Source organism: Myiozetetes cayanensis, unplaced genomic scaffold (genome assembly GCF_022539395.1).
Source record: "Myiozetetes cayanensis isolate MyiCay16 unplaced genomic scaffold, myiCay2020 scf30, whole genome shotgun sequence".
In the NCBI taxonomy this organism is placed as follows: Eukaryota; Metazoa; Chordata; class Aves; order Passeriformes; family Tyrannidae; genus Myiozetetes; species Myiozetetes cayanensis.
The window spans coordinates 1480636-1504913 of record NW_026087522.1 but is presented as its reverse complement, the minus strand read 5'-3'; the positions used below and the strand labels follow the sequence as shown (position 1 = coordinate 1504913).

The following is a 24278-nucleotide window of genomic DNA, read 5'->3' as shown; positions in this document are numbered from 1 at the left end:
GGAGCTGCCTCCTCTCCTTTCCATATTCCTTCCCAAACATCTTCATCCCCAGTAAAAGTTATTTTTCACCTGCAAGGATGTTTAAAAACTGCAAATGCAGGTGAGATCTGGCAGGTAGAACATTTCCTTTGTGTGTTTAAAGGAGGCAGTGCAGTTCTTGCAGGGGAAAAAACCAACAATCTGAAAGGATCCCAGCCCTTTCTGCAGATGGGAATGAAAAAAAAAAAACAACAAAAAAGCTGCTTTTGGCATTCTTGTTTTAATCCTAAAAGTGGATGTTTTTGGCCTGGCTGTCTGTGTCAATAAGTGCAGGCTGTCTCAGCAGGATTCCATGCTGGAAGCAGCAGTGGGTGGCTCTGCCTGGCCCAGGGAGATGCCTGGGGACACAACCCCAGTGGCAGCAGGGACAAAGGTGATGTCTAAAACCATCCCAGCCATCACCTCTTCCTCTCTTATTGCTGGCAAAAGGCGTGGGATTAAGGGAAGCCCTGAGAACTGTGCTAATAAGGCTGATTTTGGGAAAGGGAAATGCTTTGGGCCTCAATCCCAGACTTCTTTCTCCTTGTGAGCAGGACAAAGGATCAGGGAAAGCAGATGAGGGGTGAGAATCATCAGCCCTTCATTCCAGCCCTGCACCCTGACAGAGGATTCCGTGTTGCACCTTTTGATTTAGTGACATCTTCAAACAATGAAAAGCAGGTTGAAGCCATTCCCCCTCATCCTGTCCCTCCAGACCCTTGTAAATGATCTCTCTGCATCCTCCTCAGCAGCTCCTTCAGGTCCTGGATGGTTTTAAAGGTTGCAAAGGTTGGGGGTGATGGCAGAAAAAATGATGGATCCGCTCCTGCCTTTCCCTGGGATGAGCAGGAAGAGTCTGTTCCAACCCCCAGGGCCATTCCTGACCCTTTTGCCTCCTAAACCTAAACCAGGCAGAAATCAAACTTTGGAAGAGGGAGCAGCAGCATCTACAGGTGGGGTGTTGTTCCTGCCACTGGGGGTTGCACGGGAACAGGGAAAAATCAGTAGGAAAACCAGTGGGAGCCACTGTGGAAGAAGATTGTTGCCATCCTGAGGGGTGCTGGAAGGATGGGGGGATCACTGCGAGGCACAGACAGGGGAGTAGAGGGAGCAGAGTGTGGATCTCAGAAGAAATGAGATTATCAGGTGAAGCTTCCTCTCTCATTCTGCACAAACAATCCCCACTGGATGTGTAGGAAAATCGAGTTAAGAGATCAGTTGGGAGAGCTGGTTTTTTGCCTCGCTTTTTAGTTCCAAAACCCCACACCCGACAAAATTCCAGACACCACCAGCTCTGCCAAGGCCAGGAGCATCTCAAGGGACAATGCAGGACATTCTCACCTTCAGACTCAATGTGACAACTTCCAAATCCTCTTCTCCAAGTGTTTTCCAGTTGCAATTAATTGAGGTGGGAGTCAGTTAATGAGAGACGACGTCAGTCTGAAGCTTGGAATTCAAAAGCAAGCAGTGCAGCAGCTGCACCAGGTTGGCACCTCGTGGGCTTGGGGCATCGCTGTGACCACAGAAATCACTTGAAATTCTCTCTGCTGAGAGGTTTTCTACCCCTGCAGGTCCTTCTCACACTCACTTGAGTGGGGAGGAGGAAGAATTCTGCGTGGTGGTGGTGGAGGGTCAGCCAGACAAAGACTTAAAAACCAGGAATGTTGGAGCCTCGAAGCCAAGAGGAGCCTCCAGGACTCCAATGAATACAATCATTTCAGGGGATATGAAAAAATTACATTTTATGCTGGCAAATTAAAAAAAAAAAAGCAAACCACATTTTTGATGAGCTTTCCTTCCACCCCAAGTGACAAACAAGCTCCTGTCTGGTGAGCACCTCGGTCATAATCCAATGTACAACTGTCCAGAACAGGCACTGATTTAAAAAAAAACAACATTAAAAAGAAGCACTTAACAAATACCTTTGTTTTTCCCCATTTTTTGAAATCAGATTACGGAATAATTTCACAATTGCCACGGGCAGCTCCCTACAACCATCCCATTGCTTTTAAATTGATATGAAAAACTTCTGATTTTTACCCCCAGCTGAGGACCTCGAGAGAAAAAGGGAAGACTTAACAGGTCCTGCTTAACCAAGACTCGGAGAAGCCACGTGGATTGTTTCACAGGAACGTGAGTTTGCAGAACACGTTGCTAAAAATTATTGATTTTCTTCCCGTGAGTCTCTGCATGACTCCATTGGATTCGTATTTATTGCTTCCCCCTAATCAGCTTATGGTTATTTCTACTAAGAATATTATTTAGATGTTACAAGAATAAGACTGGAGAAATTGCAGCCAAAACACAGCTCAGGTTTCTGTCTCAATCAGGTTCCTCCTCTGAGCTCTTTGGCCAAGCTGATAATTAATATTTGTAAATTGTCAGGTTTTTCCACCCACACACAGCACAAGTCCTCCAAGGAAGCACCACTTTAATGGTCCCTTTTTTAAAAAATTTTCTGTGGAATGCTCTTACCTGGAAAAACCTCTCTGCTCAGAAAAAAATAAACAATTTTATGTGCAGCATCTACTCCATCACTGACCCCAACCCCCCAGAGCTCAGCAGGCTTTTGCAAGGCACACCCTGCCTTTTGCACTGATTAAAAAGAAAAATGAGGGGTCTCTGCAGTTTTGTGGAGCTGTCACTGAGCTGCAGAGCCTTCCAGTGGCTTTCAGCACACAAACCAATTAAACATCCAGCGTGAGAGCAATTAACCCAGATACAAATGAGCCTGGCAGGGGGAACAGGGTGCCTGGTGCTGGCTCTTTTTTATTTTAAAAGTCAGAATCGGCCCCTTCCACCCGCCCAGGATGCTCCAGCCCAGCTTTGGGCACTTCCAGGGAGCCAGGGGCAGCCACAGCTTCTCTGGGAATTCCCTCCCAGGGAAAAATTCCTTCCCAATATCCCATCTAACCCTACAGTTACAGGGTCTGTTCCCAACCAGAGCAAATTTAGGCATCTCCCTGAAATCACTGGAGCACCACTCAAATTTTTAACTTGGATTTCAGACTGGGTTTTAATTTTGATTTTTAAACTGACTTTCCACTCTGCCAAGGGCTCCCCACCTCCAAACCTGGACGCTTCCCAGGGCTCTCAGCCCCCTTTTGCACCACCAGCAGTTTTCCTGTCTTAAAATCCATCATCCCAGACTCTGTGTCAGGTCCAGAATATTCCGAACGAGCCTCTCCATAGAGGGGATATTTGGGAAAAAAAACTGATCCTGAATATTGGTGTGGTTGCACATCAAACCAGGCAGGTTCTCCCCATCCACGTGCTGCCACTGTGCTGAAAAATGGGAATTCTGTCCCAGCAATTCCCCTGGCTGCTGGAATGACACCCGTGTGTGATAACCAGGGGCAGAATTAACTGTTACCATCCCAACTTCCCCTGATTTCCAGTAATTTCTCCCTCTTTTTTTTTTTTTTTTCTTTTCCCCTGGGAAGCAGCACTCTAAAAATAGCTTTGCCCTATGGCAGCCTTGTCATATGGGATGTACAGCTCCAGGAAAAGTGGTCATAAAAGGCAGAATTGCAGCCACTTTTCAAAGGGATATTTTTAGAAAGGGAAGACTGGGAGAGGGAAAAAAAAATCATCCCTCTCCAAACGAGGTAGGAAGAGCTATTTTTGATCATTTTATCACCAGAAGATTTCTATCCTGACCTGGATATCTATGTTTTCTGGCTGGCAATTTTCAGTTTGAAACACCAGGCAGCACATGTAGGAAAAAAAAAGGGAGCAGTGAGAAAACTTGGGGAAGCACCAAGGAATTAAACCCAGAGGAAGTCACTCCCTTTGCTTTCCATCCCAGGCAATTAAAGCTGAGTTTATCTGGGCCTGGGCAGGGTTTTGGTCCTTTGTGTGCCTGAATGGATCAGCTCTGCAGGTGATGATGTCAGAGAAAGGAGACTGAGGCTCGGTGTCTTGCGTGGAGTTCACTCCTTCCCTCCACAGGTGGGACCTTCCTTCTGCCTCATTAACCTTCACCTCCAAACTCTTTCTGCCTTTAAATAACAATAAAAAAAAAGCTGTTCTAGGCAGTCTGGTTTCTGCTGTGTCAGTTTTTGGCTGCTCTGGTAGGAGCCAAGTTCTCCAATACCTGTCTCTGTTCGTGGCCATCGCTTCGGGAAGGGTCACGGTTCTCGTTCGGGTGCTGAGTCTGCTCCTCCCTCGGCTTCAAACTGCCAGAAGGATGGGAGGTTGGGATGCAATCCTTCCCTGGGAGGGTGGGGAAGGGCTGGAAAGGAATTCCCAGAGGAGCTGTGGCTGCCCCTGGATCTCTGGAAGTGCCCAAGGCCAGGTTGGGGCAAGGGACGGAATATCTGTCACGAGAGTTTCCCTCTCGCCCAAGCTGTGTGCTGTTATCCCACACAACACCAGGGGAAGCTGCAGCAATCCAGAGAGCAGGACCTGAAACTTTCATTGGATATATTTTTTAAAAAAAAAAGAGGCAGGAAAAATATAAATCCCTTTAAAAATTCAAGGAGCATCCAACACCAGCCAGGACGAGGCCCTGGATCCATAAATCCCACTCTCTATTTAAATCCTCCCAGGACTTGTGCTCAGCTGGGCTGAAATGCCCATCCTTGCCCTCTGGGCTCAGCTGGAGTGAGACCAATTTCCACCAGCTGGGGCATTATTTATTATAAGTTTAGGGGGGACCACAGAAGGTTTGGGGATGTCAAGGTCTCCAGCTGACATTAAAGCATCATAAAACCCCGGGCTTGCAGGGTCTCACCAGTTCACATCGCTCCGTGGTGTGGAATATAAAAGTGGCCCAAATTCTGATTTCCTGCCTCTTCTGCCACTCTGACAAAATTCCTTCTGATGTTCCTGTTTGCTCCTCCTTGCACAGATATCACTAAGACCTATTTAGGCTTAAATTGCTTAAGCTTAAGCTTAAACCAGGCTTATATTAAAAACAGTCAGTGAATGACCAACACCCTTTAAGCTGATAAATGATTTTTTTTTTTAAAAATAGTTACAACCAGGTTGTATTATCTGCCCAGTTGTCCTCATTCTGCTGCCTCTCCATAACATAAAAAATCCACCCCAAACCCCCTTTTATTCTGTTCATCTGATTTAATTTTTTTTTTTTTTTTTAAAGAAGAGATATTCAAGTGAATTCCTTATGTCTGGCTATATTTGATCTCCTCTCCCTGACAGCAGTCAGGCTGTTGTCTCACTCCACCTCGTGTCTTTTCTTCCCTTTTCCCAATTTTTTAAATTTTTTTTTATTTTTAAGGCAGCTGCAGGACTCAGGCTCGCCCTCCTGGAGCGTTTCTTCGCTGCAGGTTTGTCAATAGTGAATAATCAGGATCCAAATCGGTGCTGCCGCTTCCCCACTCCCGTGGGAGCCGCCCCTTCCTCCCCTTCTCCTGCCTCAGAGCCCCCACACCAGGTTGCTGTTTGCTCCCTTCAACTTCCAGGCCAAACCCCGAAGTTCCCCAGAAGCAGAAAATGTTGGGGCTGCATTTCCAAATCTCCCCAAGGGGAGGGTCAGAAATCTCCTCGAGGAATAAGGCGACGTTTCAGGCTGATTTCCCTGACTCATTTTCACCTTCAGGTCACCTTCAGGAGCCTTGTCCACCTGCACCTGCTCCCGGATCAGAAAGCCCCCTTGCAAGGCTGTGTTTGCTCTTAAAACAGGGTGGTTTTCTTTCAGGAGAAAGCCTTTCTTTCTCCTCTAAATACCTTGATTTTTGAGGAGATCCCAGTGTCTGGTGTTCTATAAAAGTTAGCGTTGCTTGATCTCAGCATTAAATAAATAAGTCAAATGCTGTCGCTGCCTGATTATGAAGCAGCAATTTATTCTGCATCCTGGGTAAATGGAATTACGAGGTCTTTAATGAAAGGGAGGTTTATTACAGAGTTCCATATGCCCCTCCTTACTTGCTGTTCAACGCCATTCCCTTGTTTTCAGAAGATTAAATGGATAATAAAAGCTCCCAAGCACCTCTGTTACCCGTGTGTTTCCTTCTACAGTAAGTTTTCCATATGTATAAAACATGGATCTGTTCCCCCCTCCCAATCTTTACTTACCAGGGGGGAAAAAAAGAAAAACCAAAACATTAATAAACCAGATCACAGCATATCCTTTTTCCCTAAAAGGTAACAAAACGCAGTGCCCTAACAGGCAGTAATTTTGTTTTGACTTCCAAATGAATTCCAAAGGGAGGCTTTGCGCCTGAGGAGAAAACTTGGAGCAAAATTAACGGAGCAGCTTTAGAAGCCGTGATTGCTTCATTAGAATAAAACCTTTTCCCCGTGTCTGTTCTATGAAACTCCAGGGGTTGAGCAGCAGCCGGAGCTGCCTGTGCTTGCAAATCCCAGCCAAGCAGATCCAGGGATAATTCCGAGTCCCGCTCCCGACTGCAGTGCTGCAGTCCTATGACAGCATCATATTAATGAGCCAGCAGAGGGGTGCGATGCTCCATGTGCTCGCAAAGTTTAACCCTGTCCCTCAGACTTGCCCGGCTCTCCCCGGCAGCCTCCAGCCGGGAATTGTGTGTGTGTGTGGCCCGGGCTAAAGGCACCGAGGCGATTTTGGGAGGAGGATTTTTGCCTGTTCGGATAAACCTGCTTAAAAATTCAGGCTGTGAGCACGCACAGACCCTTTTCAGCAGGGTCTGACTGACGAGTTAACTCTCCCCCCTCAGCACCCTGCTTTGCCATGGGAGCTGTGGCAGGGATTTTTCTAGCACCAGCGGGTTTTAGTGGGGTTTTTTTGGCTTTGGGTAGTGGTTTTTTTTCTCTCTCTTTGCAGCTTACTAAACAATTTCCTCCGTAGCTGTAATCCCTCCAAGAGGAGTTCAGAGTCTGGATGGTGGCCAGGCACGGTAACGCAGCCCATACGAAGTACATTTTGTCGTGTAAACATCATTTTTTTTTTTTTAACACGGTTTCAAAGACGAATTTATTCCCGAGCAATGCACCAAGCGTTAGAATCGGAGTGGGAGGGAAAGGGAGCGAGGAGGAGAAGGGGAGAAGAATCGAGATGAAGGATTTGGGATGCCGGGGGAAGTAGAGGGGAGTTGAGGGGGGTGTCTTCCAAACTCTTGCTGCTCCAGCCCTGCCAGGGCTTCCCCCCGGTGCTCCCGCAGAGCCCCCAAAAGCCGGAGCGGGGAGCGGCCGGTGCCGCAGAGCCGCCGCCTCCCCCCGCCCGCTGCGACCTTCACACGCCAGACCCCGCCTGGAGAAGGGGGGACAGGGTGGGCTGGACCCTTCCCACACATCTGGGGGTCCCTCTGAGTCATAAAACCCCTTAAACCCCCCCGTTAAGGGCGGGCCCCCCTCCCCGCCCCCATCCGCGCTGCCGGTGGGAGCTGTCCGTGGTGATGAAGCCGCCGGTCCCCAGTCCCAGATCCCGGTCTCCCAATCCCAAATCCCGGTCTCCCAATCCCAGATCCCGGTCTCCCAATCCCAAATCCCGGCCCCCGACCCCCGGCCCTACCCTGCTGTGCGACCCCCGCGCTCCGCTCCGCCACGGCCGCTGCGGGAAGGGGGGGCTGGGGGCGGAAAAGAGAGAGAAAAGAGGGGGAAAAGAGGGAAAAGAAATGAAAGAGAGGCGGAAAAGAAGGGAAAGGAAAGCAAGAACAGCAAAAATGAATAATAGAAAGGAAAGGGAGAAAAGAAAGGGAAGAACGGAAAGAAAGGGAAGAAGAAAGAAAGGAGGGAGGAAGGGAAGGAAAGAAGAGGAGGAGGAAAGAAAGGAAGGAAGGAAGGAAGGAAAGAAAGGAAGGAAAGAAAGGGTGATGGCCTAGGGAAGGGGGGGAAAGGGAGCAAGGCAAGAGGGAAGGAACAGGGGAAAGGGAAAGGGGGGAGCAGGAGGGAGAAAGGGGGGAGCGCGGCCAAGGGAGAACGGGAAGGGGAACGGGGAGGGAGGAGCCGTGGGAAAAGAGAAAGGGGGAAAGGGGGGAAGGGAGCGGGGGCAGCGAGGGAAGGCGCAGTGGGGAAGGGGCCTCGGGGGGCTTCAGGGCCGGGCAGGGGAGAGCCGGGACGAGCGATGGGAAGGGCAGGGGCAGGGCAGGGGCGGGGCGCGGGGCCGGGCCGGGGGGGAGCCGCCCCCCGCACACGTGTGCGGGGCCGCCCCGCAGCCGCCCGGCGGGGCTTTATAAGGGGCGGCGGCGGCCGGAGCAGCCCCGCACCGCCGCCCCCAGCGCCCCCACCATGAGCTACACCATGGAGCCCCTGGGCAACCCCTCGTACCGCCGGGTCACCGAGACCCGCGCCACCTACAGCCGCGCCAGCGCGTCCCCCTCCAGCGGCTTCCGCTCGCAGTCGTGGTCGCGGGGCTCGGGCAGCACCGTGTCCTCCTCCTACAAGCGCCCCAACCTCGGGGGCCCGCGGGCCGCCTACGGCTCCACCGTGCTGAGCTCCGCCGACAGCCTGGACGTGAGCCAGTCCTCGCTGCTCAACGGCGCGGCCGAGCTCAAGCTGAGCCGCTCCAACGAGAAGGAGCAGCTGCAGGGGCTCAACGACCGCTTCGCCGGCTACATCGAGAAGGTGCACTACCTGGAGCAGCAGAACAAGGAGATCGAGGCGGAGCTGGCGGCGCTGCGGCAGAAACACGCCGGGCGGGCTCAGCTGAGCGACGCCTACGAGCAGGAGCTGCGGGAGCTGCGCGGGGCCCTGGAGCAGGTGAGCCACGAGAAGGCGCAGATCCAGCTGGACTCGGAGCACATCGAGGAGGACATCCAGCGCCTGCGGGAGCGCTTCGAGGATGAGGCGCGGCTGCGCGACGAGACGGAGGCGACGATCCGCGCCCTGCGCAAGGAGATGGAGGAGGCCTCGCTGATGCGGGCGGAGCTGGACAAGAAGGTGCAGTCGCTGCAGGACGAGGTGGCCTTCCTGAGGGGCAACCACGAGGAGGAGGTGGCCGAGCTGCTGGCGCAGCTCCAGGCGTCCCACGCCACCGTGGAGAGGAAGGACTACCTGAAGACCGACCTGACGACGGCGCTGAAGGAGATCCGCGCCCAGCTGGAGTGCCAGTCCGACCACAACATGCACCAGGCCGAGGAGTGGTTCAAGTGCCGCTACGCCAAGCTCACGGAGGCGGCCGAGCAGAACAAGGAGGCGATCCGCTCCGCCAAGGAGGAGATCGCCGAGTACCGCCGCCAGCTCCAGTCCAAGAGCATCGAGCTGGAGTCGGTGCGCGGCACCAAGGAGTCGCTGGAGCGGCAGCTCAGCGACATCGAGGAGCGCCACAACAACGACCTCACCACCTACCAGGTACCGGGGAGGCGGCCCCGGGCTGCCCCCGGCCCGGCGGGGACGCGGGAGGGATGCGGGAGGTGCGCGGCGCCGGCTCCGCGGCGAGGGATGCGGGAGCAGGGGTGGAGGATGCCGGGGAGGGCGGTGGGAGCGGGTGGGTCCGGCTCCGATCCCGGCCCTGCCTCCCGGAGCGGCGGGGAGAGTTTCTCAAAGTCCCTTCTGGCAACTTTTCCCCGCTCTGTCCCCGCGGGAGGCGAACGCCCGTGTCACCGAGGTTTTCCGCCTCTCCCTTGCAGGACACGATTCACCAGCTGGAAAACGAGCTTAGAGGAACGAAGTGGGAAATGGCACGTCACTTGAGGGAATACCAGGACCTCCTCAATGTCAAGATGGCCCTGGACATTGAAATTGCTGCGTACAGGTACGGTAGGACCGTTGCAGACATGTCTGGAATATTAATAGCACTGCAGATGCTGCTGGCTTGGGGAAGCTTTACCACAGATAAGAAAATATCTGCTCGCAGCGGACACGAGTGAAATCAGAGCTTGGCTAAATCACTGCAGCCGTTGTGCAGAGCAGTGAGAACCCCGAAGGTCATTAGGGACCAGCTAATCAGTGGCAAAGCTGCCAGCAAGCCCCGTGGGCACAGGACGGCAGTGACTCAGTGCAGCGGCACCCCTGTGCCGCATTCTGTCCTTGGCTGCAAAAAAAAAACAAGAGCACGCAGCAAAAGACCGGGTTTATTTTTAATTCCTGTTTGCTTTGCATATGCTAAGCGAGCCGGGCTTGTCACTTGAATTCCCTTTTATCGCCTGGGAGAGACAGGGCACTTGCTTGATCATGGTTTCAAGCAGGGAGTGCTAATCTGCCTGTCACAAACACTTTTGCTTTTCTTGCTCAACTTTCCTTCAGAGGCACCCGCTCTAATCTGCAGCTGAGCGTTGCTTGCTGTTGCCATCACCTGGCAGGTTTTTTCAGTCTCCTTTGTGTCTCTTCAGAGCTCTCATCAGAGAGCTGCTGATCTTTCTGGGTCACGGGCTTAGATGGCAAACGTGCATGTGAATAGAAGGAAAGTAAAAACAAAACAAAAAAAACCCCAAACATCTCCAGTTCTGTTTAAATTCCCGAGGTTGTTCAGACAGACACACAGATAGCAGGGTCTGCAGCTGGTTGCTCCCACAGTTAGCTGAACCAAAGCCTCCAGTTCCCACATTCACCCAAGAAAGGGGTGAATTACTGAACCAGGACGTGTGCTCTGATCAGCTCTGAGTGGCTCAGCCACAGTGTTTGGTTTGGGTCTCTTGGCTGGGTCTAATCCCGTTTGCCTTAGTCACGATGCATCCCATGAAGTTGGTTCCTTTGCCCTTCTCTCTGCTGATTTGTGCCATCATTAATTTTTTTGGACCTCAAGGCTGGATTTCAGCTGGTCCCTGCAGGGGTTACACCTGCACCAACCAAGCTGACACAGCTGTTGGCTGAGCAGGAGCTTTTTGCCAAAGAGGAGGCTGGAGGAGAGCTGGCCCTGGGGGCTGTGAGCCGTGGATTGTGCTGGACGTTTCCAGCATGTTCCACGTGCAAACTGGCTCCATCCTGCTGGCAGGGCAATGTTGGGGAAGCATGGAAGGGTTTTGGTTGGAAGGGATCTCAAAGACCATCTTATTCCAACCCTCTGCCAGGGCAGGGACACTTTCCACTAGACCAGGTTGCTCCAAGCCCCATCCAGCCTGTCCTTCAGCACTTCCAGGGGTGCAGCAGCCACAGCTATTCCAACAGCTGCCCCTTATGTGGGGTTTTTATGCTCATTTTCTTGTGTTTTTTTTTCTCCTCCTGATTCCCTTAGGAAGCTACTGGAGGGTGAAGAGACAAGATTCAGTGCCTTCTCTGGAAGCATTACTGGTCCCATATTCACACACAGACAACCATCTGTCACAATAGCATCCACCAAAATCCAGAAAACAAAAATTGAACCGCCAAAGCTGAAGGTCCAGCACAAGTTTGTAGAAGAAATCATCGAAGAGACGAAGGTGGAGGACGAAAAGTCTGAAATGGAAGACGCCCTGGCAGCAATTGCAGAAGAAATGGCAGCCAAGGCACAGCAGGAAGAGCAGGAGGAAGAAAAGGCAGAAGAAGCAGCTGCAGAGGAAGAGGCTGTTTCTGAGAAGGCTGCTGCAGAACAACCTGAGGAAGAGGAGAAGGAGGAAGAGGAAGCAGAGGAGGAAGAAGAAGCTGCCAAATCTGATGCAGCGGAAGAAGGTGGTTCGGAAAAAGAAGAAATCGAGGAAAAGGAAGAAGGGGAGGAGGCCGAGGAAGAGGAGGAAGAAGCTGAGGCCAAGGGCAAGGCCGAAGAGGTGGCAGCAAAGGCAGAGAAGGTCAAAACCCCTCCCTCAAAGTCACCCCCTAAATCCCCCCCTAAATCCCCCGTCACAGAGCCGGCCAAGGCCGCCCCGAAGGAAAAACCCGCGGAGGCAGCGAAAGAACCCAAGGTGGAGAAGGCCGAGAAAGCAGCCAAGGAAGAGGAGAAAGCAGCGTCCCCAGAGAAAGCTGCAACACCAAAGGTGACCTCCCCAGACAAAGCTGCCACCCCGGAGAAGGCCGCGAGCCCGGAGAAGGCGGAGAAGGCGGTGGCCCTGGAGAAGCTGACGCCGGAGAAGCCGCGCTCCCCGGAAAAGCCGGCGAGCCCCGAGAAGCCCCGCACTCCCGAAAAACCCGTGAGCCCAGAAAAGCCCCGTTCCCCTGAGAAACCCCCGTCCCCGCTCAAAGACGCCAAGGCCGTGGTGGAGGAGACCGTCACCGTCACGAAGGTAACCAAAGTCAGCGCCGAGCCCGAGAAGGAGTCCAGGAAAGAAGATATCGCGGTGAACGGGGAGGTGGAGGAGAAGAAGGAGGAGGAATCCAAGGAGAAGGAGGAGGAGGACAAGGGGGTGGTCACCAACGGGCTGGACGTGAGCCCCGTGGACGACAAGGCGGAGAAAGTCGTGGTGACCAAGAAGGTGGAGAAGATCACGGGCGAGGGAGGGGACGGCGGCACCACCTTCGTCACCAAGTCGGTGACCGTCACCCAGAAGGTGGAGGAGCACGAGGAGAGCTTCGAGGAGAAACTGGTGTCCACCAAGAAGGTGGAGAAAGTCACCTCCCACGCCGTGGTGAAGGAGATCAAAGAGGCCGAGTAGAACCAAAGCAAAACAAACAAACAAAAAAAAGGCTCAATCTGAACAAATCCAGGAGCTTGGGTCGGTGCGAAAGGTTAAGCCATATGACAAAAGCTGCAAAATGCATGTGGGGTGACAGCTTCAAAGCAGAAAGGGTTCTCTCATGGAGGCTCTCCAGACACACAGTATTTTAGGTTGTTTTTTTTTTCGTTCGTGCAATATTAAGGGAAAGCTGGGTGGGGAGGGGGGGGGAAATGCATGCAGCAGGCTCAAGGTGTAACTCTCCCTCCACAGAGCTTGGGGGGTCTACCCCCCCAAAAAAAGAAAAAAAAAAAAGGAAATAAAAAATAATGCTAATAATAGTGCATGAGATGAAATGTGCAAAGGAAGCTTTTTTTTTTTCTTTTTTCTTTTTTTTTCCTGAATTTCCTGAGCTGCTGTCGGAGGGAGGACGTGTCTGAGGGACGACTTTAAGATGTATTATGCAAAAGAAACCGACTGAGCCAAAAAAAAAAAACCAAACAGGAAAACAGTGGTAGGATATTCATGAGAACCAGAACTCTCCTAGCCTTAAAAAATAAAAATAATAATAAAAAAATTATTAATAATAATAATAATAAAAAAGCTACTTATAAATCATTATGTTTACCTCACTGGTGCAATTATAGGGTGGACTTTTGCTCGTGGGAGAACCTTGTTGACATGCACAGTGCGCAACCTTTTGTTGTTCGATGTAAAACAGTCACAGCAGTTCTTGCTCAATAAAGGTCAATACTGAGAACACGACTTGTCTGGTGGCTCTTTTTTTTCCCCCCCAATTCCAGCCCTTCCCGAAGTTTGGGGCTCTGTGCTGGCTGGGAATGCAGTTGGAGGGGTTGGAAACTTGCTTGGTTTTTGTGTTTTTTTGTTTTTTTGTTTTTTTTCCTTAGTGTTCTCTTTTTTTCCAGGAGTTGGGCTTTGATAATCTCAACCTTCTGATTCAGGAAGGCTTAGAAATTGGATATGCTGAGGAAGAAATTTCCTGTAACATGACACAAATAGTTGGTTTAAATACCTAAAAGCCACTATCCCCTGTTTTCTGGAGTAAAGAGGAATCCACTGACCTCTTCTGTCTGGTCTTGAGGGGCTCAGAGGGGTTGCAATCACTTTTCCTTGGAAGGGGGAGGTCTCCAAGCCATCAGTCCTGCTTGGGCTAAGCCTAAAACTGTTAAAATCTGCTCTAAGTATCATTTTCCTCCTTGCACACCAACCTCCACATGACAGGAGAGCCTTAAAAATGTGGCAATTTCCAAATAATTCCTTGAGTTTTTGGGTTTTTTTTCCCTATGGAGATAACCTGTGTGAGCCACAGGTTAGCTGGTTTTGGTACCAGTTTGTCACTTAAGTGTGCCAAGACCCATTAAAGAAACTCAACCAAGCCACTCTGAGGTCATCAAAAAGGGGTTATTTCTGATGATTCTGCCCCCTCTTGCACTCCTTGTATGGGAACATCCATCCTAATTCTCCCAAATGATCAATCTGCTTCTGAACAGAGAATTCTAAAATCAAATCTCAAAGCATTTTTTTAATTTAAGGACTCCCAAGTCTTGGTCTTTTTACTGCCACTGCCAGGTTGACTTTCATGAAGAGCAAAGCCAACCAAAGGGCCCTCTAAAATCCCTCTAAATGGAAAATAAAGGGAGACAAACAAAACAAAGGGAAGAAGAGGAAGGCCCCACCTCCAATTTGGGAAATAAGAGGTTGGTATGGGATTCGTGTTGTGTTGATTTTACATTTCCAAAGGAAAGTGAAGAGCATGGATGATGCCCCACCTCCCCCCCCCAAAAAAGAAATGCAAATCATTTTTAACCCTGGGTTCAGGACAAGGACTGCCCTCAAATCTGTCACCTAATTGAGGGTCTGATCCAAACCTATGATTTTCATATTCCTTCCAATTCTTTATCCATAATTGAAGATCAAGCAGCTTTTAATTGCAAGGCTTCAGCCTGTTCTTCACTGGAGGGGTGATAAAAAAAGTCCATAGCAGATAAAGCCTTCAAATAAATCCAAGGGTGCCTTTGTGCAGCAAAGCAGGGGATGCTTCTCCTGCTGCTATCAATAATGGAAATCTGTGCTCACCAGCTTGGGGGGCTGAGTGAGGTTTAATTAAAGCAGAGTTAGCAAATTAAATGGCAGCTTCTCCGTCCTGAGCTTATTTGTGAAAGTCATGTGTGTGTGAGTGACACAAAAATGTCTTTACCTTTAGGAATAAAGTCACAGTCCCCCATTTTCAGCCTCAAAGTGCCAAACCAGCCCTCAGCTTGGAAAGTTGGGCATCTTCAGCAGGGAGGTGGGGAAAGGTCACCTTGTACTGTGAATTAAATGTTGATGGCAGCTCAGCAACACTGTTAACGTGGGTTACAAGGGGCAGGGGGGATCCCAACCAGGCTGGTTTTTGGGTTTAGGCTTCCTTTTCACTCTTTTCTCTTCAGTTCTGGTAGGACCCAGCCCCAGGGAGCCCAGAGCTGGGGTTTGGGTTGGTTTGCTCCTTGTCTGCACCTTGGCAGTTCCCTGCACCAGGGGGTGGGTTTGGGAACCCACCTGGGTGGGAGGCAAACTACCCCCTGGAACAAATCACAATATCCTCATTTCTCCCCCCTCTCCCACCCAGAATACATCCCAGCCTTTAGTTATACCCACAACTGCAATTTTTTTTTCACCCTCTGCTCTAACACACAAAATTTGTGAGTTTAATCCATTTCCCACTGCAAATGTTCCCACCAAATCCTAAGAGAACCAAGCAAGTGGTTAACACACTTCTGGATGTTTATAAAAACCATAAGAACTGATTAATATTTCATGGTGCCAAGAGGTTTTGTCTACTGACATCTGCAATCAAAGAGTTTCAAAAGCGAGCAGAATTCCCGGGCAGAGATGCATAAATAGGATGTCATTTGCCTGTTCTGCACCAATTACTTCTCCAGACTGCACATAACCAGTGAAGGGAATAATTATTTTCAGGCAGGGAAGTTCATTAAATAATACAAAAGTCCACGAAGGGAAAAACAATAATTAAAGGGAATTTGGAGTGGAGATTTGTGAGTCTTAATTTAAGGTGGGATATCAAGCCCCCTTTGACTCCAGGGCTCTAAAACAGGATCCTTTTACTGTCCTGTGTTGGGGAGATGCTACAAGGAAGAGGTTTTCAACCTCCCAGAACTAAATTCCAGGTGGAAACAAGCTGGGAAGTGTTACAAAACACAGATAAGGCTGCATTTGCCAGGGAGCTGAGCCAGGCACTAGAACGTTCTCCAGGCATCGGGGTCTGCACTTCCCTCATTCCCATGTGAGCTTTTATTCCTTCTCTGCTCAGGATTAAACCACCCTGGACTGATCCAGGAAGGCAGCAAACGATGAGCTGTCCATTCTTTAGCCCCCAGAAGGGACGGGATCTGGGTGTTCTCCCTGCCCAGGGCGTTCCCCTGGCTGAGTTTAGGGCTTGGGGCTGAACGTGCATCTCAAGGGAAGCATCCAGGACCTCCGTGCATTTGTGGGATCTCACCCTGAGCCAGCCCCCCAAAATTCCAGGGGCACCCCTGGCTCTACTTGCAGCTGCAAGTTGGGGTTAAAGTTTCTCCCGAGCCTCCCTCTCTGCCAGCTTTTACTGCATTGCGTCAAAGCAGCTCCCGCTTTCCCGAGGTAAGAGCGAGTTGTTGGCAGCAGGATCCATCCCAGAGCCCCGGGAGAGCCTGGACACACGAACCCAGAGCTGCAGCCTCCCTGCCAGCACTTGCAGTGCCCAGGGGGGTGCCAGACCGGGCTGGTCAGCCCTGCCCATCCCTGCCTGCAGCTCCTGCAGCTCCTGCAGCTCGAGGCTGACTCGCAGCTCCTGCAGGGCTGGGAGAGCTCTCCCCAAGCTGTCCAAGCATCCCCAGGAACGGGAGCAGCCGGGATCGGGCAGGGGAAGGCTGCAGGGAGAGGTGTGTTTGCTGGTGGAGCATCCCTGGTGACACCTTGGAGGTGTTTTTGCTTTTCCCCGAAATGAGAGGGGGAGAGAAGGGCTGAGTGAACAGAGGGGGGATTTATCTGCAAAATCAAGAAAAATCAAGTATTGATAAGTTAAAGCTGAGAGTGCTTGCAGAAAGGCAGGATGGAGGAGTGGGGTGGGTGTATCATGGAATGGGTTGGGTTGGAAGGGATCTTAAAGCCCATCCAGTCCCATCCCCTGCCATGGCAGGGACACCTTCCACTAGCACAGGTTGCTCCATCCTGGCCTTGGACACTTCCAGGGATCCAGGGGACCCACAGCTTCTGATTTTAAGTGCTTACCTCATCCATCATTATCTTCTTCATGGCTCTTCCAGCACTGAAAAGGGAGATGATGCCTTTGGAACGCCATAAAAATTCGAATAAAAGAGAAAGATTTCCTTTCTCTCTGGACAAAGCCACTGAGGAGAGCCAGTGAAGATAAACAGATACCACAAAATCAGCAGATAAATGCAATTTTACATCTCCATCGAGACATTTTTGCCCAGCTCTTGTTCCCCCAAGAATCTCCTCTAGGAACAAACCAGCCCCCCCTTAACCTGTCACACAGACTTCAAAAAAAGTGGTTTACACCCCTTTATCAACCTTTTAAGAGCATCTCAGTGACACAAGACACACACAAGCACTCCAGGTAAGCATTTCTTTATTGACTTAGCTTTATTGCACTTTATTGAAGCCTCCATTATTCCACCCACCCAAGGTTTCCATAATTATTTTAAATGCAAGTTAAAGGTAACTTTCATTCCCAGGACTTTTTTTAATTTATTCCTCCCCCCCCCCATCATTTTTAAATGTTAAGGTTCTGGATCCCCCCAGGAAAGACAGAAGCCCTGAAATCATCCGTGGAGACCATGCAGCACTCAGGGAACAAGCCAGTGGGTGCTCTGCAAGCAAACTCAGACTCTGCACAGAGAGAAACATCATGATCATTAACTTTAAACCCCAGTGGTCACTGAATTAAATATGTGGGACTGCAATTTTAGCTCAGTCAATCATCATTTATATTCTGTTGGCCTGATGGGAAGCAAAGCTGCCTCAAAAAAAGCCAATCAAGCCATTCTTCTTCACTTCACTTCTTCTTCACTTCACTCTCCTCCTTTCCTGCTGCTTCTTTCTCCTCCTTCTCTTCCTTCTCCTCCTCACCAGTTTCCTCAGCAGCTTCCTGAGACTCCTCCCCTTCTTCAGCTGCTGTTTCGTCCCCTTCTCCTTCCTCCTCCTCCCCCTCTTTGGCTTCTTCAGATTCTTCCTTTGCACCTTTGGGAGAGGAAAAAAAAGGAAGATATTTTCACCTCTGTGTACCCATCCCAATTTAATGGGAGCCAGTGGACCTGCACACCCCCAACAAAACTGCACAACTCCTGCATTTCAGGAAGGGAACACTTCATTAAAAAATCATGGCCTCAGAAAATATTGATTCTGGACTCACTGCTTAAAGCCTTGTTCAAAAACGTGGGTTCAAAGAGCAATCCTGTCGCTCTTCAGTTGTAATTAATCATTGTAATTAATCTTTATGCTAATAGATGCCTCAAATAGCTCAGTGGCAACCAGAGCACTTCAGATATGTAATATTGCCACCCACTGACCCCGGTAATTCCGTCCACAGGCATCAGCTGCTGTTCCCATTATTCCAGGCTACCCTCTGGGAATTAATATTTAGCTCAGGATGTCCTTGTTCCTCCTTTCTGAGGGTGCCTAACAGCTGAGTGCTGCTCTGCTGCCACCTGAGCATCACCACTCTGCTTTTTGGAACCCCATCCCCTGCCTGACACTGGAGATTTAACCTTATCTTGCACCCAACACTCAGGCTTTGCTGCTTAAATGCTTAATCCTCCCACGGGCGGGAAAGGGAAGAGGTTTAATCCTTAATAATTGGGATTTCTGAGTTTCATCCCAGATGAGCGGGGTGAAGCACGAAAGGAAGGGATCTGAGAGGTGAAAGGAAGGGATCTGAGAGGTGAAAGGGAGGGATCTGAAAGGAAGGGATCTGAAAGATGAAAGGAAGGGATCTGAGAGGTGAAAGGAAGGGATCTGAGAGGTGAAAGGAAGGGATCTGAGAGGTGAAAGGAAGGGATCTGAAAGATGAAAGGAAGGGATCTGAGAGGAAGGGATCTGAAAGATGAAAGGAAGGGATCTGAAAGGTGAAAGGAAGGGATCTGAAAGGTGAAAGGAAGGGATCTGAAAGGTGAAAGGAAGGGATCTGAAAGGTGAAAGGAAGGGATCTGAAAGGTGAAAGGAAGGGATCTGAAAGGTGAAAGGAAGGGATCTGGAAGGAGTTGTACCTTCCTCCTCTTCTTCAGCCTCTTCTCCTCCCGCTTCTTCCTCGCCTTCCTCCTTCTCTTCCTCCTCGCCCTCTTCTGCAGGAGCTGCCTTGGCCTCCCCTGCCTTGGCAGCCTCGATTGTCTCCTCTATCTCAATCTGCTCCTCCTGCACGTGGCTGGAGTAGTAGGTGGGGAAGGCCCGTGCTGTCATCAGGTAGGAGCTGGACTGGAGCCCGGTGTAGGCAGATCTGCCGAAGCTGGGGGCACTCTGGGTGTAGCCACTGGTGATGCTCCCAACGCTGGTGAAGCTGAGCCTGGTCTCTTCCCCTTCCAGCAGCTTCCTAGCAGGGAAAAAAAAAATACAGGGTTCAATTATTCTGCAGCTCCAGAGCAAGAAACTGGGGTGCTTTGAGACTCGAGGAGTGCAGAGTTAGCCCTGAATTAATAACTTGGGGCAGTGCTACCCTGCCTTCCTGGAATGATTTAAGGTGTCCATTACAGATGAATTTACACTTTTCCTTGCTAGAAGAGACAGGAAAAACCCTCTAGAATCAGGTTCCTGTGGCAGGTGAAGTCAGGAGGAGTATTTTGGCAGCCTGCAGGGTTTCACAGAGCGAGGCAGAGCCAACCATTCGAGGTTTAGCTGCTCTAATCCCTCTCTACCGGCTTTCTCAGTATTCCCCCTTGTGGCATTCCCAGAAACTCTGCTTCAGCATCAGAAATGCCTCGCAGGAGCTGGGACAGAACATCACACAGCCATCCAGCAGCAAGTGAAGATATTCCCTGGCAGATCTGCAAGTGGGAAACAAAGCCAGTGCTCTTCAGGGGCGTTCGAGGGATTTCTGAGAGCCAGAAATCTGCACTGAGAAGTTGCACTGCAACAAAAATCACTGAGCAGAGAACGGGTATTTTTATGTGGGAAGCTGGAGAAGTGAGATCATGGATTGCCAAAGGGTAAAAATTCTGGATGTATATACATACAGATATTGCACTCACTAAAAATTTTGCTTTAAAGAAGTATTTTACCTCAGAAACAAACAAACAAAAAATCAGTTTCTCCCAATAACACAACAACAGAGAGGACCTGATTAAACCTTGACACCTATCCATGGAAATTCCTACTGGAGGAATGACAAGTAACGTGAATTCTCTGGAAGAGAATGGGAACCTGATCCGAGTTCTGGCTTCCTAAAACATCCCCCACCGTACCTGTAAGCCGCAATTTCGATGTCCAGGGCCATTTTCACATTGAGCAGATCTTGATACTCCTTCAGGTACCGAGCCATTTCACTCTTTGTGGTTCTCAGCTCGTTCTCTAATTTGTTGATCGTGTCCTGTCGGATGTAACGGCACAAAATTCTCAATTCTTCCAAGTCTAGCAACAATTACAACGGATTTCTCCAATCCTATTAATCTTGCTTTAGCAGACAGGAAAAAAGGACAGTTCCCACTCCACCTCAGCCAAAAAGGCAACATTTTAATGCCTTCCCTGGCAGCATTTTCCCAGCCCTGTATCTACACTGTTTATTCCACTGCTATTTGCCATAAAGAATCCACATGAAATCTGTGTGTAATTTCATTTGGGTTTTAGCCTCTCTGTTCTTTCTCTACTTTTAGCTTAACTTTTTTTTTTTTTTTAATTAAGGATATCCACCGAGTTGGACTCACTGATCCTTGTGGGTCCCTTCCAACTCAGGATATTCTACAATTCTATGGGGTTTTTTAATAAGAAATAATAAAGCTGTATTGGTGTATAGATCCATTCTTAGTAGCTCTGGGGCATTTGGCACAACGATTTCATGACACCTCGCAGTTTAGACACAAAGCACAGCCCTGGCACGAGCTGGCATCAATGCCCCATCTCCAGGATCAGATGGATCCATGACATTTATAGCTCTGGGGCATTCTGCATTACAGTTTTGGGATAACTTAGGAGCAGTACAGGTACAGCAGGAGCATCTCTGGGATCCCATCTCCGGGATGCTCCTGACAACCTCCCCCTTCAAACCCCCTCCACCTGCGGGGACCCTTCAAACCCCGAGATCCCTCACCTACAGAACCCCACCATCCCCGACCCCCCCCCCCTCCATCACCTGCAGGGCGGAGATATCGGCGCTCTGCTTTTCCTCCAGCTCCTGCAGCTGCTTCTCCAGCGCCTCGTTCATGCCGCGGGTGGCCTCGATCTCCAGCGTCTTGGCTTTGAGGAGGCGGCGGCTCTCGGACACCTCGTCCTTGGCGGCCCGCACGGCGTCGGTGTTCTTGGCGGCGCTCTCGCTGAGCACGGTGAAGCGGCTGCGGAACCACTCCTCGGCGTTCTGCATGTTGCGCGCCGCCAGCTTCTCGTACTGCGCCCTGATGTCGCGCAGGGCCGCGGACAGGTCGGGCTTGGCCGACACGTCCATCTCCACCGACAGGTGCGCGTACTGGATCTGCGCCTGCAGCTCCGCCAGCTCCTCCTCGTGCACCTTCTTGAGGAAGGCCAGCTCGTCCAGCAGGCTGTCCACCCGCTTCTCCAGCTCCGCCCGCGCCAGCGCCGCCTCGTCCGCGCCCTTGCGCACCTCGAGCAGCCTCGCCTCGGCGTCCTCCCTGCTCAGCACCTCCTCCTCGTAGCGAGCCTGCAGCCCCCGCAGCGTCTCCTCCAGGCTCTCCCGCTCGCCCTGCAGCGCCTGCTTCTCGCTCGTCGCCTCCTCCGCGGCCAAGCGCAGCTCGCGGATCTCCTGCTCGTAGAGGGCGCGGAAGCGGGAGGGCTCGGCGTGCTTCTGCCGCAGCACCAGCAGCTCGGCCTCCAGCACCTTGTTCTGCTGCTCCAGCTCGTGGACGCGCTCGATGAAGCAGGCGAAGCGGTCGTTGAGGTCCTGCAGCTGCGCCCGCTCCTGGCTGCGGATGGACTTGAGGTCGTTGCTGATGGCGGCCACCTGGCTGAGGTCCAGGCTGTCCACCGAGTGCAGGAGGGAGCCCGAGGCGCTGGAGGTGGCGTAGCTGCGCCGCACGGACACGGAGGACACGGGCGCGGACAGGCTGGAGTACGCGGAGCGCGCCGAGCCGAAGCCGCCTCCGCTGCTGCGCACCGACACGTGGATGCGCGGGCTCTCCGCGTACCGCCGCTTGTAGGACGGGAAGAACGGGTCGTAGCCGTACGAGCTCATGGTTGCTGCCAGGAGAGACCCCGCTCTGCGGCGGGGCGATGCCCCGGAGCCGGTATTTATCGGCGGCCGCGGGGACGGGGAGGAGCGCGGCGGCACCGCCGCGGTGAGGAGGATGCGGGGAGGGGACTGCCCGCCCCGTCACCGCGGGGAGGGGATGCCTGGACCACTCAGGGCATCGTCGCGGGGAGGGGCTGCCCCGCCCCCGGCGCTCTGAGGTGATGCCTGGAGCGCTCCGGGCATCGTCTCGGTGAGGTCCGCTCCGGGTTGCTCCGGGCGTCGTCTCATCGCGGTGATGCTCGGAGCGCCCTGGGCGTCACCGCGGCCACGGGGGGGCTGTGGTCGGGCTGCTCTGGAACGGCCCCTGCTCGGACCTGCCTCTGCCCTCCGGGTCCCCTCTGTGAGGCTGGGAGGACACACAGCCCTCTCTGCACCTCAGAACCCCCAGACACGTGTAAACAGCATTTTTTCCCCCTTCAGTTTGCAGTTCCCACAAGGCAAGAGAGGCTTTCGAGCCCCTGCATCCTCACCCTGTGCTTTGTTGCAGGTGGTTCCTAATCACCGGGTAATTACAGAATCCCTGGACGGTTTGGGTTGGGAGGGACCTTAAAGCCCATCCAGTGCCACCCCTTGCCATGGGCAGGGACACCTTCCACTAGCCCAGGCTGCTCCAATCCCCATCCAACCTGGCCTTGGACACTTCCAGGAGAAGCCTGGCTCTGTTCTTTGTTCTTTCATTACGTGAAAGAAGCAGCAAACACAGGGTGGCTCCCAGTCCTGGCAGGATGCATCAATACCTGCTTGCCTGGCTTGGCTTCCTCTGTTCCTGGAGATTGCCTGGAGCCAAGTCTGTGTGAGACAGGGATCGTAGGGACTGAACCTTTATCCTTTCCTAATCTGGCTCCTACAGAGATTAAAACTGGACAGCTGCATTGCAGCTACCTCACAGGCAGGTTGGGAGCCACTGGTGGATTCAAAGCAAGGCAGTATTTCTGTAGCAGAGCTTCCTCAGAAGGAGGGCAGGGCTGTGTTGAGCACAGACTGCATGGGGTGGCTCAAAAGGCCGTGGTAAATTCATCTCCCTGAGCCAGGAGGGCAAACAAAGCAGACTCTGCAAAGTTTCCCCGAGCAAGGAATAAATGTAGGCGTGGATTGGGGGACATTTATTGACAGAGACACCACAGAAAGGCTTCCTGCAGGAAGGGGGAGGACTCAGTAATGTGCATAAATTAATCTGCCTGTCACTAATTGCGAGGCACTTCGGTGTTTCTGGCACAAAGAAAGTGTTTGCTTAATACCAGTCACCCACTGAAGGCAGAGCAGGGCTGATTCAATGTGTTCCCTGCTCTTTCCTAGTGACCCCAAACAGGACATTACCTGTTGTGTGGCATCTCTTCCCTAAGTTTCAGGGGTATTTAAAAATGAGGGTTATGAATCTGGGAAGGGCAGTGGAAACCTCTCCTTCACCTGAGCTCTGCCAGATGGAATGAACTGTACCAAGAGCTCCTAAAGGCTTGAGTGTGACCCCAGTTCTGGGGTACTCAGCTTCTGCAAGCTGAAACACCTCTCTTCATGCCAGTGGGTTTATGCTAATCACCCCCACAGCAACTTGAGCACGAGATTTAATTATTAATGCTATCATTTATTAATAAATCATACCCCTCAGCTTGTAAAAACAGCTGCACTTCAGGTCCCCAGGAAAACAAGCTCTGCAATTGTAGGCTGTTAATATTCCTTCCCACGTTGTTTTAGGGAGGGAAGAGGAGTGGAAAAGCCTTTCCTCTGTGCCAGCAGTGTGTGCCAGGAGGGATGGAAGGTGTGTCTGCAGACAGCCCTGCAGGGTAGAGTTTCCCTGTGACTCAGAGCTAAGGAAGGAGCTTTGCTACTCCAAGGGAAAGAAAGCTCCTCCTGGAGGCATCCCTACTTCCAGCCCTTGTCTTTGCAGGGCCAGGGCAGTGCTGATTGAATTCCTCATTCCCTTGGCCTCCACTTTGGTGCTTTTTGCCATCCCTGGAAGTGTCCAAGGCCAGGCTGGAGCAACCTGGGCTAGTAGGAAGGTGTCCATTAATATTTAGATTATTACTACTCCATAAAGCACTGAGGGAGCAGGGAATCAGGCACTGCCTGCTTTAATTAATTTCTATTTAATTGATTTACATAATGATATAATTTAGATTTAATTTATTTGATGTTGAAAACATTCCTTCCATAGCTCTGACGTGTTGTACAACCCAATATCTAAAATGAGATATATATAAAAAGAGATCTGTGTCCCTCAAAGAGGAACTAACACAGAGCAAAGCAGGATTAAGGACATTTCCTTCCCCAGGGCTCTATAATTGTGAATAAATCAGTGCCAATTCAAAAATCAACACCCAGTGGCACCGTGTTATGGATTGCTGGATTTTTATGGATCAGAGGAGTTCTGGAGGAGAAAGGGGAGAACTGGAACAGGTCCAATATAGCAGTCACTG

At 51.2% G+C, this 24278-nt stretch overlaps 2 protein-coding genes and 1 long non-coding RNA gene across 4 annotated transcripts; 2 read left to right on the top strand and 1 right to left on the bottom strand.

Moving 5' to 3' along the window:
- Positions 1-8153: 8153 nt before the first annotated feature.
- NEFM (neurofilament medium chain) lies at positions 8154-13163 on the top strand. The gene is made up of 3 exons (XM_050325828.1): positions 8154-9246; positions 9525-9649; positions 11069-13163. The coding sequence occupies exons 1-3, from the start codon at positions 8185-8187 to the stop codon at positions 12396-12398; spliced, it is 2517 nt and encodes an 838-aa protein (XP_050181785.1). The 5' UTR covers positions 8154-8184; the 3' UTR covers positions 12399-13163.
- Positions 13164-17029: 3866 nt separating this feature from the next.
- Positions 17030-21846, bottom strand: NEFL (neurofilament light chain). Of its 2 annotated transcripts, none has more exons than XM_050325838.1 (4): positions 20755-21840; positions 19871-19995; positions 18683-19002; positions 17030-17657 (listed from the first exon to the last, which is right to left on the bottom strand). In XM_050325838.1, exons 1-4 carry the CDS (start codon positions 21805-21807, stop codon positions 17473-17475), a joined length of 1683 nt encoding a protein of 560 aa, XP_050181795.1. In that variant the 5' UTR covers positions 21808-21840; the 3' UTR covers positions 17030-17472. The 2 variants fall into 2 exon arrangements, with proteins under 2 accessions (XP_050181795.1, XP_050181794.1); XM_050325837.1 differs by lacking the exon at positions 17030-17657 and adding an exon at positions 17919-18460 and having other exon boundaries at positions 18608-19002; positions 20755-21846.
- On the top strand, positions 18284-18590 carry LOC126645444 (uncharacterized). The gene is made up of 3 exons (XR_007630123.1): positions 18284-18357; positions 18402-18460; positions 18505-18590. It is a non-coding gene; the product is annotated as an uncharacterized LOC126645444 (long non-coding RNA).
- Positions 21847-24278: the final 2432 nt, after the last annotated feature.

Bases quoted from the DNA above. Each gene is read 5' to 3' on its own strand.
- NEFM (XM_050325828.1), top strand. From the start codon at position 8,185: ATGAGCTACACCATGGAGCCCCTGGGCAACCCCTCGTACCGCCGGGTC. The intron at 9,247-9,524 runs GTACCGGGGAGG...TCTCCCTTGCAG, and splicing joins ACGACCTCACCACCTACCAG to GACACGATTCACCAGCTGGA. The intron at 9,650-11,068 runs GTACGGTAGGAC...TGATTCCCTTAG, and splicing joins ATTGAAATTGCTGCGTACAG to GAAGCTACTGGAGGGTGAAG.
- NEFL (XM_050325837.1), bottom strand. From the start codon at position 21,807: ATGAGCTCGTACGGCTACGACCCGTTCTTCCCGTCCTACAAGCGGCGG. The intron at 19,996-20,754 runs GTGATGGAGGGG...TACATCCGACAG, and splicing joins CCGATATCTCCGCCCTGCAG to GACACGATCAACAAATTAGA. The intron at 18,461-18,607 runs CTTTCAGATCCC...CCTTCCTTTCAC, and splicing joins TTCAGATCCCTTCCTTTCAC to CTCTCAGATCCCTTCCTTTC.